The sequence below is a fragment of the Ipomoea nil genome, unplaced genomic scaffold (genome assembly GCF_001879475.1).
Source record: "Ipomoea nil cultivar Tokyo-kokei standard unplaced genomic scaffold, Asagao_1.1 scaffold3238, whole genome shotgun sequence".
Lineage (NCBI taxonomy): Eukaryota > Viridiplantae > Streptophyta > Magnoliopsida > Solanales > Convolvulaceae > Ipomoea > Ipomoea nil.
The window spans coordinates 1532029-1549458 of record NW_017619666.1 but is presented as its reverse complement, the minus strand read 5'-3'; the positions used below and the strand labels follow the sequence as shown (position 1 = coordinate 1549458).

The following is a 17430-nucleotide window of genomic DNA, read 5'->3' as shown; positions in this document are numbered from 1 at the left end:
GTACAGCTGCAAAGAAAATTTTGCTGACAGAATTTCCAAGGATGCAAATCATGGATGGGTGATGAAGTCACAATAGTGTACATTATTGAATAGTATATGAAATACTTAGAAGAAGTCAACATAATAGGCTCTATGATTGTTGGAAGGAGGTCAGTAAAGGCCAAGTCTAGTACCCGGTAGCTGGGAGATTGTTAAGCAGAGGCCGGTAAAGGCCAAGTCTAGCACCCAGCGTTTTAAAAATGTGTGGCGGTATAAGGAAATAAAGTTGCGTCTTCGCTACTAGCTATAGCTTTTAGCGTGAGTGGTAAGCGCTTAATCCTAACAAGTAGTATCAGAGCCAACTCAAGTCCCACTGTCCCATCAATAACATTTAAGAGTAGTAGGTGCTATGAGAGTCGTTATGTTGTGCACCATGCATGGTGCACACGGATGCAAAAACGATGTCGTTTTGACGTCGACTTAAAAAAAAAAAAAAAAAAATCAGAATTGCATAACTACACATCCATAATTCCATAACTATACATCCATAATTGCATAATTATACATCCATAATTACATAACTACACATCCATAACTTTATTACTATACATCCAGAATTGCATAACTACACCTACATAGCTTCATAACTATAAATCCAGAATTGCATAACTTCATAACTATACATTCAGAATTGCATAACTACACATCCATAATTTCATAACTATAAATCCAGAATTGTATAACTATACATCCATAATTTCATAACTATACATTCAGAAATTATGCACAACATAATGTTGTTGACGGGAATCGAAACTGAATTTTTTTTTTTAAGTTGGACGCGTGTTTTTAGTCAAAACGATGTCGTTTTTGCATCCGTGTGTACCATGCATGGTGCACACGAATGCACAGCATAATTTGCCGTGCAATGAGGGGGGGAATTGTTAGGCAGAGACCGGTGTCCAGCACCCACTGTCGGCTTACGATGAATAGGTATCAAAGAAAATACCTGTTGTACACAGAGATGTGTTGAAAAGCCTCTAAATCCCTTGCAAGCTGTGTAATGTGGCTCACATTGAATGTGTAGTTAGCATCAAAGGTAAACTCGAATCATCATAGGCTTTTTAAAGAAATTAACAGCAACCATAACCAGGGAGCTTTAATGTTCAAAATCTGGGATATTCAACAAAGAAATTAACATTTTAATGTGATCTGCAACTCTTAGAGAGGTGAATAGAGTATAACAAGTCAGTATTGTTATCACTGATATATACAGAATAGCCATGGTTGACATAACTAAGAGGACATGAATTAGCATATTTGCAATGTAGATCATTTAACAAAATTGAAGAAAGGCCATGCCCCTCCACCCCCACCCAACCCCCCCCCCCACCCCCCCGAACCTTGGTGAGGAATATCCGAATATGTATATGATAAATCTAATCTGCAGGACCAAGGCTCGGATTCTCCTGCTAAACAAGTACAATTGCAGATGAATCATGGCAAACCAATCTGACCAGCCAACATTAAGTAAAGTTGTATCTGAATTCCCAACTCACACCTCGGCTGCTGTAGCAACAACTTCATCGTCAGTGGTGTCGCTAGAAACAACTTCAACGGGGTAACCATTTTCAGTATCTGTGCCAGCTGCATCCTTATTGCCAACGTCATGCAAGAGCTTTTCCCTAAGTTTCATAATAAGTTCTTCTCGTGCACTAATGTCCTTGGCTAAATACTGCTTGAGAGCGTCTTTGCCATGAAATGTCTGGTTGTTCATACCATAATATGCACTTCCCATCTTTGAAATGAATTTGTGTTTCAGCCCTAATTGTATAAGCTCTGATTCCCGACATATTCCTTTGCCAAATTCAAGCTCAAATTCTGCAGTTCTAAATGGAGGAGCAAGCTTGTTCTTTACAATTTTCACGGCAACTTGGCTTCCTATAGTCTGTAAGAGGAAAACAACCTAAGAGAGTCAGCTTTATTCCACTTCTACCATGAATTCCATGACATTTTCCTCAAGACAATGAATGTCCACAAATATGTTTTCAAGGAGAGTCGCCAAGACCTTGTGGTCTAATGGCACCAAGGTTGCATTCCCATATGGGAGGGTGTGGGTTTGAGCCTCAGTGGAGACGGCATTGACTCTTTGTGCTTCAGTAGGTTGAAAAAGTAGTTATGAACAGATACTACATTGTAATAGAGTCAGTAGCATTCCAAAAAAAAAAAAAAAATGTTTTCAAGGAGAGTCAATACCTGTTCCCCTTTGATGACATTCCCAACTCTCTTGATATTTAGACGCACTGAAGCATAAAACTTCAGAGCATTACCACCACAAGTAACTTCTTGAGGCCCTCCAAATCCACTGAAAGTAGAGAGCTTTGCCCTCACCTGAAAAAGATATAACATTTCAGCAAGGCCTTTACATTGATGTATGTGTTACTCTAAGGTAATCCATAAAAAGCTGAGGTAAATTAAGATGTAAATACATGCATTAATTACACAAAAATAATTTAAAATGCAGAGAATAGAAAGAGGAATACAGGGTGGAGTGGTTCAGATTCATACCTGATTGATAAAGATAAGAACAGTCTGTGATAAAGATAACGAGTGGCTCAGTTTGCGTAGTGCTTGACTCATTAGCCTAGCCTGCATTGCCATGTGTGGATCTCCCATTTCACCTTCAAGTTCACTTTTTGGGACAAGGGCAGCTACCTGCCAGTCAAAGTTACTTGTTAATAGCAAACGGGTATATATTGCATTAAACCATGAACTATCATAAACTCATAACCATAAAGCTAACACACTGATCAAGGTGTGACCTTACACTATCTACAACAACAACATCAACCGAACCACTCCTGATCAGAGTATCCACAAGACTGAGAGCCTGCTCACCACAATCTGGTTGGGAAACAAGCAAATTTCGAGTGTTTACCCCAATAGCTTCTGCTAGTGCCGGATCTAGAGCATGCTCAGCATCCACAAAACAACAATACCCTACAAAATTCTAGAATCAACAGTCTCTACATTGGAATTATATCTAACCCAACGTATTGAAGCATTGGAAATTTAGAACATAACACAACATATTCAGTCAACGAACTTACTCTATTCATTGATCCAACCTGTCTACATTCTTTGCCCTCTCATACTATAGTTTGGTTTGTTTCAAAAATATCTAAGTTCTATACTCTTGCATTTGATTTTAAGGGACTTTACATGTTTTCATTTAAATTAAAGTACACCTGAGAATCTAGGTGGTCCCTGTATTGTAACATTTTGTTCAAATCAATCACCCTACTTGAGTTTTGGTAAATTTAGTCGCAGTTGTTTAAAAGCTGATAAAATTAGAGACAAAAGTTAAAATCATTAGAAAAATTATTAACTTTGTTGACATGCCAATGACATCAACACTGCCACATTCTAAGGTAGCTTTAATTTTTAACACATTACTCCAAATGAAATTAATAATTAAAATTTAAAAAAGAGAGTTCACCAGTGGCTGAAAAAGCATGACCAAAGCCAGATCTGACCATATATGCCCTGACAAACAGCTCTCTTTTTTATAATTATTTATTTAATTTAATTCAAGTTTATAAATAGTATTGAAAATGAATAGCATGGGCAGTTTACTTGAATATACATTTAAAGAATACAATTTATTTGATAATATAAAAAAGAAACTAAATAATAGTATTGAAAATGAATAGCATGAGCAGTTTTCGTTCAATTTTCTTTAAATACATATATCATGGTAAATAACATAGATACATCGGTAAAAGAAATGCAATAATTAATATATTTAAAAAATTATATAACAAAGATATGAACAAATGACAATATGACATATGGAAAGACAAACAGAACATTCAATTAGTTACAAATTCCAAACTTTCTATAGTAAAAAAACTACTTCATAATACATTAGTTTTATGAGAGTGACTAAGTTTAAGTTAGTGTGATACGACAACATAATTAATTAGTTAAATTAATCTTAAAATTTCAACTGAGATTCTAAGAAGTTCTATTTTTTTTATAAGTCAATAGGAAGGAGTTATGAATAAACTTAATATTGAAAAGAATTTTTGTTTTGATTAATTTGATATTGAATATCTATAACACTACTCAATTTCATTTTATTTTTCTCGTCTCCCCTTAGCAGATCATGTCAACAGTCTCAGTTCATAGTTTAGATAATTTCTTCAAGAAAAAAAAGAAAAAAAAAAAATGTGTGAGTTAAGTGTAAGATAGTAACCTCCTTGTTTTTGTGCCTCCGCAATTACATGCAAAGCAAGCGTTGTTTTCCCTGAAGCCTCTGGACCATAAATCTCTATTACACGTCCCTGAACAAAGTTGAAAATGATAGGCGTACAATAGAAGCATTGAGGTAGTGGGCAACATCAGATATTATACCAAAACAAGAATTTCGGCAGCTATATTTGTGTTTATTCATGGTGCACCTTTTGGGTTAAAATTAACAACGAAATTGAAGAAACATCCCAAATAGAAGAATATTGAAAAAATAATGATACTTTCAACAACTGTGTCCCACATAGATAAGTAGCTAAATAGAGGCAGAATTCGTGAATAATAATGTTTTGTTACAAACAACGAAAACATGCAACAAGAAAGAAATAGTCCAATTGTTTGGATGTATATGCTTAAATAACTATAGCATTATATTTCACAGTATCAGATTCTCAAAAGAGCAAATTTGTGAATCATCTTATATTCTTATATCACCAACCTTTGGAAGTCCTCCAACTCCTAATGCAATATCCAAAGCAAAAGATCCTGTTGATACCACTGGAACCTGCTTGGGGCAGACAGAACGGCCGAGCCACATTATGGACCCCTTTCCAAATGATTTAGTGATTTGATCTAGCGCTTGTTTAAGAGCCAAATCTTTTTTGGACAAATTCTCTTCTCCCGAGTCGCTTTCATCTGAACTCGATTTCCTTTTACCTGAACATAAATAACATAACAAAGATTGGCTTATTCATTCTACGAAGACAATCAGGCCAGTCTAAATACCACAACCAACTAAAGGATCATGACATCCAGAAATAAACAGAGCAGCTGAAACTTCTGTAAAACGTGAGCAATGCAATCAAAACATGCAGCTTCTGAGCTGCCTATGTCAGGCTGACTAACAAGTGACACCACATTGCACAAATAAGTATGCAAAGACCATTGTGAAGTTCCTACAGAAAATGATTGTTATACATCACTTCTGCATTCTCTGAATATCGTATGATTATATAAACAAAATACCAGTATCAATGCCTTTAAAAATTAGGACTAAGCAAATGAAGCAGGACAGATTACCAACAGCACCCATTTTACACACCTTTAGAAGCGAAGTGGCATATCTGAGTGGAGGCCCCAACTAAGCCATTCCTTATGCCCTGCATAAGCAAACACAATGATTGCTACTTGGCAACTAAAAAGAGGTTACTACTTACAAGCTAGCTAAAAACAAAAGGAAAAGGAGAATCAAGCACTTGTACAATGAATAATACATAGCCCTTGCAATCAATCACGAGAAAATAAAATAATTAAAAGGAGAAAATGAATTGGGGTTTGAGAAAACTCACAATTGGCTGCGATAAAAGAGACTGCCTGAAAGAGGAGAAGTTTCGAAGAAGTCTGGCCATTGAAACCAATTAAAAAAATGTCCTTTTTCACAGTTCACAGAGCGCACTGAGTAAGCGAGAATCAGAAACACCCCTTGGTATTTTTGGGTTCAATGGAATGGGGAAGAGCAAGCGGATAGATTTCCTTGTGCTGCTAAATCATCTTTTGAGTCCAAAGAAGGGCGCGGGATTGGGGATTAGGGTTCAATGGGGGGTTTCAGCATTGTTTCCCTCCTTTCTGAGCATATTTGTAGTCTCTGTTTTCGGCACCAACACAGACAGTCGGACACAGGTTATGAGGTTAAGGTAAACATTGTATTTTAATTTTGGGATAAAAGAAATATTAAAATAACTAATATAGTTGGCGTGATGGTTCATATCTCGTTCCCATGTAATCAATCTAACTCTATAATAAAGCAAGAAAATTTTGCCAATCATTGTTTCCCGTCCATTGGATAAAACGCCATTGTGCATTTTTATGCAATTATTGTTTCGCATATCCTATGTTAAACTACGCCGTTTTGCAGAAATAAAAATGATATAATTGCCGGTTGTTTGAAGTTGTACGCGTGCCTATTGTCTTTTCATTTTTGCCGTTTTCTTTATCACAACTCTTCGTATTCTGAAGTGAATCTAATTAAAAGAACACTAAAGTCCTTTCGTCTCAAGAAAATCATTTAATGTAGAATAATTGGTACTTTAAACAACATCATTATCATGCTCAAATAACCAATGGTTGAATAAACAAATGGTAACATAATTAAATATATATATATATATATATATATATATATATATATATATATATATATATATATATATATAAAGAAGACGCAGAGTTGCATTCTGCAATTAATACATTTTGAAAATTTGCGTCTTTCCCATACACAATCGGTTGATCCTTCATTTGAAATATCCAACGCTTCAAGGTCTATAAATAATCATCTTATTGGTATGTAGTATTCTTGCCACTCGAAAAACTGATTGCTTACAGCCCGAATATCATATCAGGAAGTTTAACAGAATGCCATCAATGTTCATACTTGTGAAGGACATTAAACCTCAACACCAACTCAGGGCAATTCGTGTTAGAGCAGTCAGAGTATTCGAAGTGCCAGAGAAACGGGGAGAGGGTAACAGCAGTAAGAGTATGGAAGTACTAATGCATGATGAAGAGGTAATGTTGTCTATTTTTGTTCATTCATCTAACTGTTATCTATTTTTGTCCCTTCATATATCACTAATCTCTGTTTTTTTTTTCAGGGAAGCTATATTCATGCTAGCATTCTAAAAAATCATGTGGTGAAATATAGAGAGATATTCAAGGAAGGAAAACTGTACGAAATTAAGAATTTCATTGCTGCGACAAATTATTATGTGTACAAGATTACACAGCATGCATATATGCTGAAATTGAACTACAAGACAGAAGTGAAGGAGATAAACTCTTTAGGATTTCCTTTTAAAATGTTTCGATTAAAGAGTTTCAGTTCTTTAAAAGAGACTGCAGATGTGAACGACAAGGAACTTATTGGTACTATCTATTCATTTCTGTCTAGTTTTTTTAATATCCTATGTTAAGCTCAACTGCTAACAACTTAATGAAAAAATTTCATTTGCCAGATGTTATTGGTCGAGTAATTGAGATCTATAATCCTGTGGATAAGATTATAGGTGGAAAGGCAACGAAACTTATTGACTTTCAGATTGAGGATAATCTGTAAGTACTCATTTATTCCTGTTTTTTCCTATTAATGAAGTACTTATTGACTTCATTTGTTTCTGTTTTTTCCTATCAGTATTGACTTTATTATACTCACATAAGTTGGTTTGGTTTTTACTACTATCATGGCAATGAGAACACACTGTCATGTACTCTATGGAATGAACATGTTGCATCACTCATGCCGTATTACAATTGTGATTCAATCGAACCACTTATTGTTGTGATTCAGTGCTGTCGTGCTAAGGTGGTTAGTGGTGAGTTTCTATCCTCCTTCCCATTCTAGCAGCTAATTACTCATTCCAGACAACTAATGTGTTTTTTTTTCAGGTGAGGTTAGAATCACCAGCTCATATGATGCTACCAAGCTATGGTTCAATGAAGATTTTGAGGAATTTCTAGAGTTCAAGTCCAAGTAAGTACACTAATGTAATTCTATAATGTTATTTAAATGAAGTAAAATATTGCATCACATTTTATATAAAAGGCATCAGATTTAATTGCTGGAAGTAATAAGCAGTAAGCCAGATTTAAAAGCTTAGTATGAAAGGCATCAGATTATAATTTCATCACATGCCTATTTTCTGGACAAAAAGTTAGTATAAAAGGCAAATAGACAATTAGGCATATAAAAGTATGGGTCTGAAATTTGTTTTTAACCATATGCCAATTCTCTGCACCCAAAAAAGATATTACAAAATGCAAATAGGCAATTAACTAACACACATTACTTACTGTTTTGAGAAATAGGCAGATTAGAATCAATCATTCATGTATTCGCATCATATGTTGAGAAATAGGCAGATTTAAATTTCATGCACAAGTATGGGCATCAGAATAAAGTTTAATAACATGCTACAAAAATTTTACTGATTATTTTTATTTCAGTAAATGATGGGCATGAGTATTTATTTTCATCACATGCCAAATTTCTGAAAAAAAAAATTAGTATAAAATGCAGATATGCAATTATCAAACAAACATTACAAGTTTTTTTGGCAAATAGGCATATTACAATCAGCTCACTTTGTTTCATTTCTTCAACTATTGGCATACTGTTATGGTCTTTGTTCACATGCCAAATATCTGCCAGTGAATATAATGCTTGATATTGCTAATCACTGATTTTGTTTAAACTTTTTATGAAGCATGAAATCTGAAAGAACTCCCATGAAGAGTTTGAGTACGGGGACTCTGCACTCACAGGATGCTGGCATTAGTGACTTTAAAAGTGGTGGACTCATTGTGACTACCTGCTACGACCTTAAGAGGACACAAGTGGTAAGAAACAGAAACTACTTTATTGACTGTTTATTTAAGATCTGAGTTCCTATGTATAATCTATAATTTTTTTTTTTTGACCACTGTAGGATGGGGAATACTATGTTGCTGCTGAAATCTTGGGTTTAAATCTTGATGATGGGTGGTATTATGTGTCATGCATGTCAGCTGGCTGTAATAAGAAATTAAAAGATGATGGAGGATCACTTGTGTGCACTAAGTGTCATAAGCCATATACTATGGGTACTGTCAGGTATAAGGTGGTCATCATTGCTTTAGACAAGAGTGGAGATGCTCCACTCTTGCTTTGGGACAGAGAAGTTGCTGAGCTGGTTGGAATTCCTGCATGCTTATTGTATCAGAAATACAAGGAGGTAGGTTTATTAGTACTTACATGAACCTATGTTTTAGTTGTATATATGCATCTACTGTAATGTTCTAATTCAATTCCAAATGGCAGACTGATGTTGAAGTCCCCCCCGAGTTGGATGCTATTGTGGGAATGAAGATGTTGTTTAAAGTAGGTTTAAAATTGGCTCTAAAGCGGGGTAAAAATTCTCCTTTCAATGTGTTGAGGCTGTTAAGGGACGAACATTTGGTCCAGACTTATAGTGACAGGTTTGTCGAGCACCAAGAGCAAGATTTAATCTCAAAGATGCTTGAGGAGGAAACAAACAGTGCTGAAAATTCTGAAGTAAGAATGTCTTACTAAACCTAGATCTATGTTTTTCATTTTGTTATTACCTACTACTAAAACTTACTAATCCTTTGTTTTATATACAGGAAGCATCTATAGGTGTAGAGGTTAATAGTCCTGCATCTATGCAGCCCTCTCAACATGAACCTGATGACACTGTGGTCAGCTCCTTAGCTACAGAAAGATCACTCTTGGATGAGTTTTCCTCATCCAAAAGTCGCAAGAGAACAACAGCCCCCAACATCAAGAAGGAGAAGACAGCTTGAATGAACTTCTACTGTGGAAAAAACAATTTTTACTGTTTTTTGGATGTTAGACAATTTGATACAATGTTTTTGTGACGTCTGGCTGATGGATTTTTAATTTGTTGTCCTACTAATTTAACGGCTTTAGTTTTTTGTTTGCTAAGGTTGAAATGCTTCTTTTTATTTTATATAACTGTGTTATGATCATTTTACATCCCAAATTGACATATCGTATTAGAAAATGTCTTGCTGTTTTCTTCACTTTGATTTCAGGTGATTTTCCAGAAATGTTTGAGAAGGGAAAATCAAGTTGACAAGCATAGGAACAAAGTGTAAGGCCTTAAAATCTAACTACTGCTACGTATTTCTAACATGAACCTATTATCAGTGTTAACAATCATACTTTTTCTTTTCAAGTGGGTTACAAACAAGAAGGATCCACTCACAAGTCATTAGAAAGAAGGAATCTGGGACAAGTTTTGTATATCACTGATCTGTATTTTGTTTTGTAAAGTGTACTAGGTTAAGTAGTATACTTATACTATTTTGTAAAATTGCATGCTTTTTATTCACATGCCAAGTTTCTAATAAAAAAAAATTAGTATAAGTGCAAATAGGCAATTAAGTAACACACATGATATGCTTTTTGTATTACACAAGTGTGGGCATCAGATTAAACTTTAATCACGTGCCACAACAAATTTTACTGAGCATTTTTATTTCAGTAAACTATGGGCATTAGATTTTTTTTTCATCATATGCCAATTTCCTGGACAAAAAAGTTAGTAAAGAATGCAAATATGTAATGAACTAACACACATTAAATGTTTTTTTGGCACATAGGCGTATTACAGTCAAGCAAGAAAATTGAGGCAAATAGGTAGATTAGAATACAGATGCATTTGAATTTAGTAAGTATTAACTTCTAAGATTTGGTAAAATGAAAGTAATACAAACTATTAAGCAAAAAAAAATAAATAAATAAATAAAACCACATTTCATAAGTCACTGTTACAACTATTTCTACTTAAACATGCAAGCAATACATTTAAGTACATGTACGACACATAGGACTACAGTTACAGCTATACCACTTAGAATTTATTTTTATATAGTTAGTAAGCGTACCTTAATGACCAGCTAAACACTAAAGCATTCTCTCCACTACAGATACTTTCCCGTAGCTTTCCAGATTTGCTAAACATCACAAAAGCATTCCCAGATCTACAAATAGTTTCCCATTCATTTCCAGATCTGCTAATCCTCACCAAAGTTGCCTCAAAACTACAAATATTTCCCCGTTGGTTTTCCTGTGCAAGTATAGAAGAAATGTTGTAATTCCCCTCAATTAAAGGCAGAAAATTATAGAAATTTACTGACTAGAGTAGTTTGAAAGACTAATCTCCTCAAGTATAGTTTTTATTCCAAAAGGCAAAAACAAGAAAATTTTCTATAATTTTCTGCAAATACAAGGGTAAAATTCAATCAAAGTTTGTCTAACTATTTCTTTAATGTGTGCAGTGACCAAAATTACAAAATATATACCATCATGGGCATAACAACTACTGAAAATACACTAAATCAAGTACAAAATGTGAACCTAATATGTGAGATGAACGACCTTCAGTTTTATTCGTCTACCAGCTCGCTTTTGGATTATTGTATGCTCTCAAATGCCTCTAATTCATCATTTCTTTGCCTATATAAAAAAATGGAACACATATATTATAGATTCTGTTAATAACTGGAATGAAATGTTTTGGTAGCCAATTTTAAGAAGTAGGTAATACCACATAGAAGGTGTGTGAAACTAACAGTTGCTCATTGTTATTGAAAAAAACAATGATTTGGATATTAAATACAACAAGTGCTTTTTACTATCATTACATAGAATAAAAAACCCTTCAGTTCCAGTGCGGATATCAAAAAATCAAATCAGTTAAATTACTTAAGCAAAGCAGTCATTTAATTTTATAGTTCAGACAAAAGATTATATTCAAAACTTAGACAATTTCATATAGCTCAGTCCAAAAATTATTTTCAAAACTTCTGTTTCAGCAAAAAAGAATATACAAGCTAATGAGGCAGATTACCAAGTCAACTATTCTAGGCATCAAAAGGAAATCACAGGAAGAAAATAAAGGTATTTTTGAAACTTATCTTTTTTAGACTTGCAAATCCCGCTAAGCTGAATTCAAAAGTCTGATTAGCTACTTTGTATCTGCTATAGATTACCTCTCATTACTCCAAAGTATTGTCCTCTCAGTGTATATGCAAAAAAAAAAAAAAAAAAAAAAAAATTGAACCAGTTAACCAAGTTGTATGTTTAATACTACAATTACATGTTTTACAAAATGTATAGCAGATAGTAATAGTTCTATAGATTAACAGAAAAACGAAATAGTCATAGTTCTATAGATTAACAGTAAAACGAAATCAACTTATAACCACAGCTTATATGAATCATTCAATTCTGGAATTAAAGTTCCAGATATCATATAAGTTTATTAGACAAGATCAATGTTCATGCATAGTCGAAAATAAACTAAAAACGAAAAAATCCTAACTGCAATTTTGAAAATACAACTTTCATCCTAACCTTGAATGAGATCAGTATCTTCAGTCTAGGCAGATTTCAAGCTCAAATCAAGCTTGATTTCACAAATCGAACCCAGAAAGGACAGATTTCAGACGATATAGGCACAGACGATTATCGCGATCTAGACGCGATTTGATAACAAATATACAAATTGTCTGGCCGTGAAGAGATGAAGGCAAAAAGAATCATAGTAGGATGATCTAGGTAGAGTATTGACAGAGAGATCGTGAAATTTGGGAAGAGATTTCGAGCTGCCCTGATCTGTTCGGACAGAGAGAGGAGAAGCGGTCAACGCTTCTCTTCATCTCTTATCTCTTCTCAATTGTTCCGAAATACTCCCTCCGTCCCGAATTGGTTGTCTCATTTGCTTTTTGCACACTTTTTAAGGAATTAAAGTAAATGCTATGTATTTTCCAATTGTGCCCTTCACTTTTTCACTTTTGGAAATAAAAGCAAAAGTCATAAGGGTAATTTGGGAAAAAGTAGAATGATGGTGATGTTCAATTTTAGAAAGAGAACAACATTTTGGGACAAACTAAAAAGGAAAGTAAGACATGCAAAATGGGACAGAGGGAGTAGTAAATAATATATATATATATATATATATATATATATATATATATATATATATATATATATATATATATATATATATTATTTTTTTATGTTGTAATTTTCAGCAATTTATTTCATAAGGTTATGTTGTTTTATAGAAATTACAAATTTATGTTCTAAAATATTAAAATAACTTATGTTATGTGTATTTAATTTATAAAATAGATATTTATGATATATAATATTTAATTATATATTTAAACGTGGTTCACACTAAATTGTGGTCCAAGGTACACAATATTTTTTGGTCCATGGACCACCATGTAATTTGCCTTTTAATGTGTCTTACTGACACTAATTACATGAATATGTTGTATTGTCTTACAAGTGTAAGTGCGTTATGTGTACCAAAATGTGAATAAATTTTGTAGTACGATATTTTATTTTTTATGATAATGTTACTCATTGTCCACACAAATTTGTCCAGGATGATCCACTGCATAAATTTTAATATAATTTATGCCTTATAATTTTTGCCTTTTCAATTATAAAATTGTGTACACAAAAATTGAAATTAATTATGTGATGTGTAATTAATTGGCAAACTTTCGAATTTTGTTAACTTATTATGTTATGTGTACTTAATTTATAAATTTGCTACTTATGTTATTTTAATACAATGAATACTACACATTATCAGTAAATTGATGGAACAACAAATATTTTGTCTTTTAATTTGAACGTGATTTATATCATTTACAAGTTTATGTGGTTCAATTTCAATTTTATTAGGTTATGTGATGTGATATGAATTTACGTAATGTCATAATTTTTATTTTTATAATTTGTTATTCTATTTCACAGAGAATACTTGCTTGACTTCACCATCAACAAGTAATGATTCGCATAATGTAGAGCAACCTACACCATTGCGCCGAACACGTCCTTCAATTGCTTGGTGTTTGACTGAAAATATCACACCATTGAGTAACATCACAAACGGTAAATCATCTACAATTGAGTGATATACATTATTTGTGAATGTACATATCCTGTTTATTATATTATGATCGAATATTATTGTCAAATTATTTGGTTGTATTAATATTATATAAGGCATATTAATGTTTATGAATTACATATGATTACAGTAGGTTCTTCCCAAACACACGTAATTTCTTCCAACCGGCAAGGAATTGTTCTTGAAGTGAAACAAAACACAATATCCACCATACCGGAGTCGTGCTTAACTGGTAACGTCGTAGACTAATATGTTATATAATCTTAAAACATTTAAAAGATAGGTATATTTGTTAATTTGAATATTGTATTAAATTTAGGTTGTAGATCACCACATCAAGTTCATATTGGTAAAACAATACATGGTTCGGCAATTGAAGAAGGACATGTAATTCAAAGAGATTTGCTATCAGCCTTTGAAGAGGAGTCTGTCCCTTTACGTCTACAAATTCGCAATGACGTCATACCAGGTAACATTACTAACCAAATATGTTTTTAACGAATTATACTAAACTCAAATTGAACGCTGTCATTCAGTTCATATTCATTTATAGTAATGTTTATATATTCAGATTTAAACATTCCGATTGACGATGAGGAATCTATCCCTTTACGCAGTCCAATGCCAAACCCGTGCATACCAGGTACTCTTATGACCTGTATATTTTCGTAACGAACGCTACCATAGTCAAATTTAACACTTGCACATTTCATTAGTTAATTAAATTTTTTTCGTTCGTATACAGATTTAAACATAACAATTGACGATGAAACGCATAACTTCGATACCGGAACATCCTCTGTTCATGCAAATGGTATTTTTGTTCGTATACATATTTAAACATAGCGATGCATGTACACTTTTTTTGGAAGAATATTTAAACAACAATTTGTTTGCAGAAGAGTATTATGATTTCGGTGATGCAAGCAATAGTTGTGTCCATTGTGGGGCGTTGTTTTGGGTCGAGGAAAGGAAGAAAAACTATTCCTCTAAAGGTCCACTGATGTTTCCATTGTGCTGCAACAATGGCAAGATTAAGTTACAGGAGAATGCGTTGCTACCTAAAGGTATATTTGACCTATTTTTTGGCAATGATGAATTATTAAAAAAATTCCTCCAGGACATCAGAACATACAATGCCATGTTTTGCTTCACATCAATGGGCGGAAAGATAGACAAGAGATTGAACAAGGGCGGAGCACCACCTGTGTTCAGGTTAAGTGGTCAAAACTATCACTTAATGGGCAGTCTCCTACCAGAAGACGGAAAAGAACCACATTTTGCTCAGTTGTACATATACGATACGGCAAATGAAAAGAACAACCGTATAAAGGCTGTGAGGTAAGCATAGAACTTTTTTTTCAATTAAAATGTGATATTTTATCTATCAGCTTAGCAATGCATTGATGCGTGATTGTAGGGGTAGAGTTGATCAAGATGACATTCACGTAGAAATAGTGAATGTCATTCAGAATGAGTTGGATCAAAATAATGTTTTGGTTCAGTCTTTTCGGATGGCTAGATCTGAGCTTGATAGTAACCCATGCGCTGAAGTCAAAATAAAGTTATTAGGGAAACGCACTAAAGATGCAAGGACATACAACCTGCCTCAAGTGTCTGAAGTAGCAGCGTTAATAGTTAGAGATCTGGATACCAGTATTAGTGAGCGTGATATTGTTGTTCAAGCTAAAGGTGGGAAATTGCAAAGAATTAGTGAATTAAATCCTTCATACCTCCCACTGCAATACCCCCTGTTGTTTCCATATGGTGAAGATGGATATCGGGAAGACATTGCATTCTCTAACGTACATAGCAGTCGTTCAGCTGGTGGTCGACATAGGATTAGTCCCAGGGAGTATTTCTGCTATCGGTTACAGACAAGAGATTCTATTACCAGTACGTTGTTATTTGCAAAGCGCCTGTTACAACAGTTTGTGGTAGATGCATACACGATGGTGGAGTCTGGAAGACTCATTTATATCAGGACACATCAAAAAAGCTTAAGATGTGAATCATACAGTGGATTGACTGATGCTTTAACCAGGGGTGAAGTAAACCCTGCAGCACAAGGTCGAAGAATAATACTACCCTCAAGTTTCACAGGTGGTTCTCGGTACATGATACAAAACTACCAAGATGCCATTGCAATATGTAGATGGATTGGTTATCCGGATCTATTTATAACATTTACATGCAACCCAAAGTGGCCTGAGGTACAACGTTTTCTAAAAGATCGCAGGTTGAAAGCCGAAGACCGACCCTGACATAATCTGCGTTTGTTCAAGATGAAGTTGGATTCTTTGATTGCTGATTGTCGAAAGAATAAACTTTTTGGCTCTGTTGCTGGAGGTAATATTTTAGTTTAAGTTCACATTCATGTGTTTACAATTAAGAAAATTACCATACGTTGATTTTTTTTTTTTTTTGTTTCTGTTACAGTTATATATACAATTGAGTTCCAAAAGCGGGGTCTCCCTCATGCTCATATATTGCTTTTTTTGGGAAAGAATCAAGACGTTAGTGATGTTGTTACGCTAGATAAGATAATTTCTGCAGAGATACCAGATGAAAAGACAGATGTGCAATATTACAAAGCGGTGGAGGAATTTATGATGCATGGGCCATGTGGAAAAGCAAGGACAAATTCTCCATGTATGGTAAATGCACGATGCTCGAAACATTTTCCTAAGAGATTTGTTGAGAGTTCTACATTTGATGCTGATGGGTACCCGGTATATAGAAGGAGAGACAACGGCAATATAGTTACAAAGAACGGATCGCATTGGACAACAGGTATGTTGTACCACACAACAGACATTTATTGCTTAAGTATAAGGCTCACATAAATGTGGAGTGGTGCAACCAGTCACGCTCAATCAAGTACCTGTTCAAGTACGTTAACAAGGGTCATGACAGAGTTAACTGCAGAATTCTACAACACAACCGGTGATGAAGAAAAGGGGAAAGCAATAGATGAGATCAATATGTACTACGATTGTAGGTACATATCACCATGTGAAGCAGTTTGGCGTTTTTTGGTTTTGATATACAGCTTAGGGCGCCTTCAGTTGAAAGGTTAAGCTTTCACCTTCCAAATCAACAGAGCGTGATATTTTCAGATGACGATCCTGTCGAGAACATTGTAAATAGACCAACAATAGCACAAAGCATTAAGCTTTCACCTTCCAAATCAACAGAGCGTGATATTTTCAGATGACGATCCTGTCGAGAACATTGTAAATAGACCAACAATAGCACAAAGCATGTTCTTAGAATGGTTTGAAGCGAATAAAACTTTCCCAAATGCAAGAGAGCTAACTTATGTTGAAATGCCCACAAAATTCGTTTGGAAGAAAGACGTCCGAAAATGGCAACAAGGAAAAAAGGTTTCTCAATTGGTCGGATATTTTATGTTCCCCAGCTACTGCGAAATATTTTATTTGAGGTGTCTTGAATAAATATGTGGGCCTACAAGTTTTGAAGATATCAGGACTGTAAATGGTGTCATCTATGACTCATTTCGAGACGCGTGTTATGCAAGAGGTTTAGTTGATGACGATAACGAATATGTTGATGCAGTTGAAGAAGCCAGTCATTGGGCGTCACAGATCAACTGAGGAACTATTTGTTACATTGCTAATGAGCAGTTGCATGGGTAAACCTGAGACCGTTTGGTATGCTGTGTGGCCAC

At 34.3% G+C, this 17430-nt stretch overlaps 2 protein-coding genes across 3 annotated transcripts; one reads left to right on the top strand and one right to left on the bottom strand.

The window, feature by feature from the left end:
• Window positions 1–1373: 1373 nt before the first annotated feature.
• LOC109168938 (DNA repair protein recA homolog 3, mitochondrial-like) lies at window positions 1374–5929 on the bottom strand. 2 transcript variants are annotated; one of them, XM_019317802.1, is made up of 8 exons: window positions 5580–5929; window positions 5333–5390; window positions 4730–4947; window positions 4238–4325; window positions 2807–2979; window positions 2548–2694; window positions 2236–2370; window positions 1374–1927 (listed from the first exon to the last, which is right to left on the bottom strand). In XM_019317802.1, the coding sequence occupies exons 1-8, from the start codon at window positions 5637–5639 to the stop codon at window positions 1535–1537; spliced, it is 1272 nt and encodes a 423-aa protein (XP_019173347.1). In that variant the 5' UTR covers window positions 5640–5929; the 3' UTR covers window positions 1374–1534. The 2 variants fall into 2 exon arrangements, with proteins under 2 accessions (XP_019173347.1, XP_019173348.1); XM_019317803.1 differs by having other exon boundaries at window positions 4730–5186; window positions 5580–5614.
• Window positions 5737–9585, top strand: LOC109168987. The gene is made up of 11 exons (XM_019317867.1): window positions 5737–5924; window positions 6630–6795; window positions 6882–7152; window positions 7242–7338; window positions 7444–7598; window positions 7672–7756; window positions 8490–8622; window positions 8712–8767; window positions 8876–8996; window positions 9083–9316; window positions 9406–9585. The coding sequence occupies exons 1-11, from the start codon at window positions 5737–5739 to the stop codon at window positions 9583–9585; spliced, it is 1686 nt and encodes a 561-aa protein (XP_019173412.1).
• Window positions 9586–17430: the final 7845 nt, after the last annotated feature.

What these genes read in the sequence shown, in the direction of transcription:
- LOC109168938 (XM_019317802.1), bottom strand. Translation starts at nt 5,639, where the DNA reads ATGGCCAGACTTCTTCGAAACTTCTCCTCTTTCAGGCAGTCTCTTTTA. An exon ending in ATGCCACTTCGCTTCTAAAG is followed by an intron (nt 4,948 to 5,332) that starts GTGTGTAAAATG and finishes ATTTATGTTCAG; the next exon opens with GTAAAAGGAAATCGAGTTCA. An exon ending in ATGTTGTTGTTGTAGATAGT is followed by an intron (nt 2,695 to 2,806) that starts GTAAGGTCACAC and finishes TTTGACTGGCAG; the next exon opens with GTAGCTGCCCTTGTCCCAAA.
- LOC109168987 (XM_019317867.1), top strand. Translation starts at nt 5,737, where the DNA reads ATGGGGAAGAGCAAGCGGATAGATTTCCTTGTGCTGCTAAATCATCTT. An exon ending in TTAAATCTTGATGATGGGTG is followed by an intron (nt 8,768 to 8,875) that starts GTATTATGTGTC and finishes GGGTACTGTCAG; the next exon opens with GTATAAGGTGGTCATCATTG. An exon ending in ACAGTGCTGAAAATTCTGAA is followed by an intron (nt 9,317 to 9,405) that starts GTAAGAATGTCT and finishes TTTTATATACAG; the next exon opens with GAAGCATCTATAGGTGTAGA.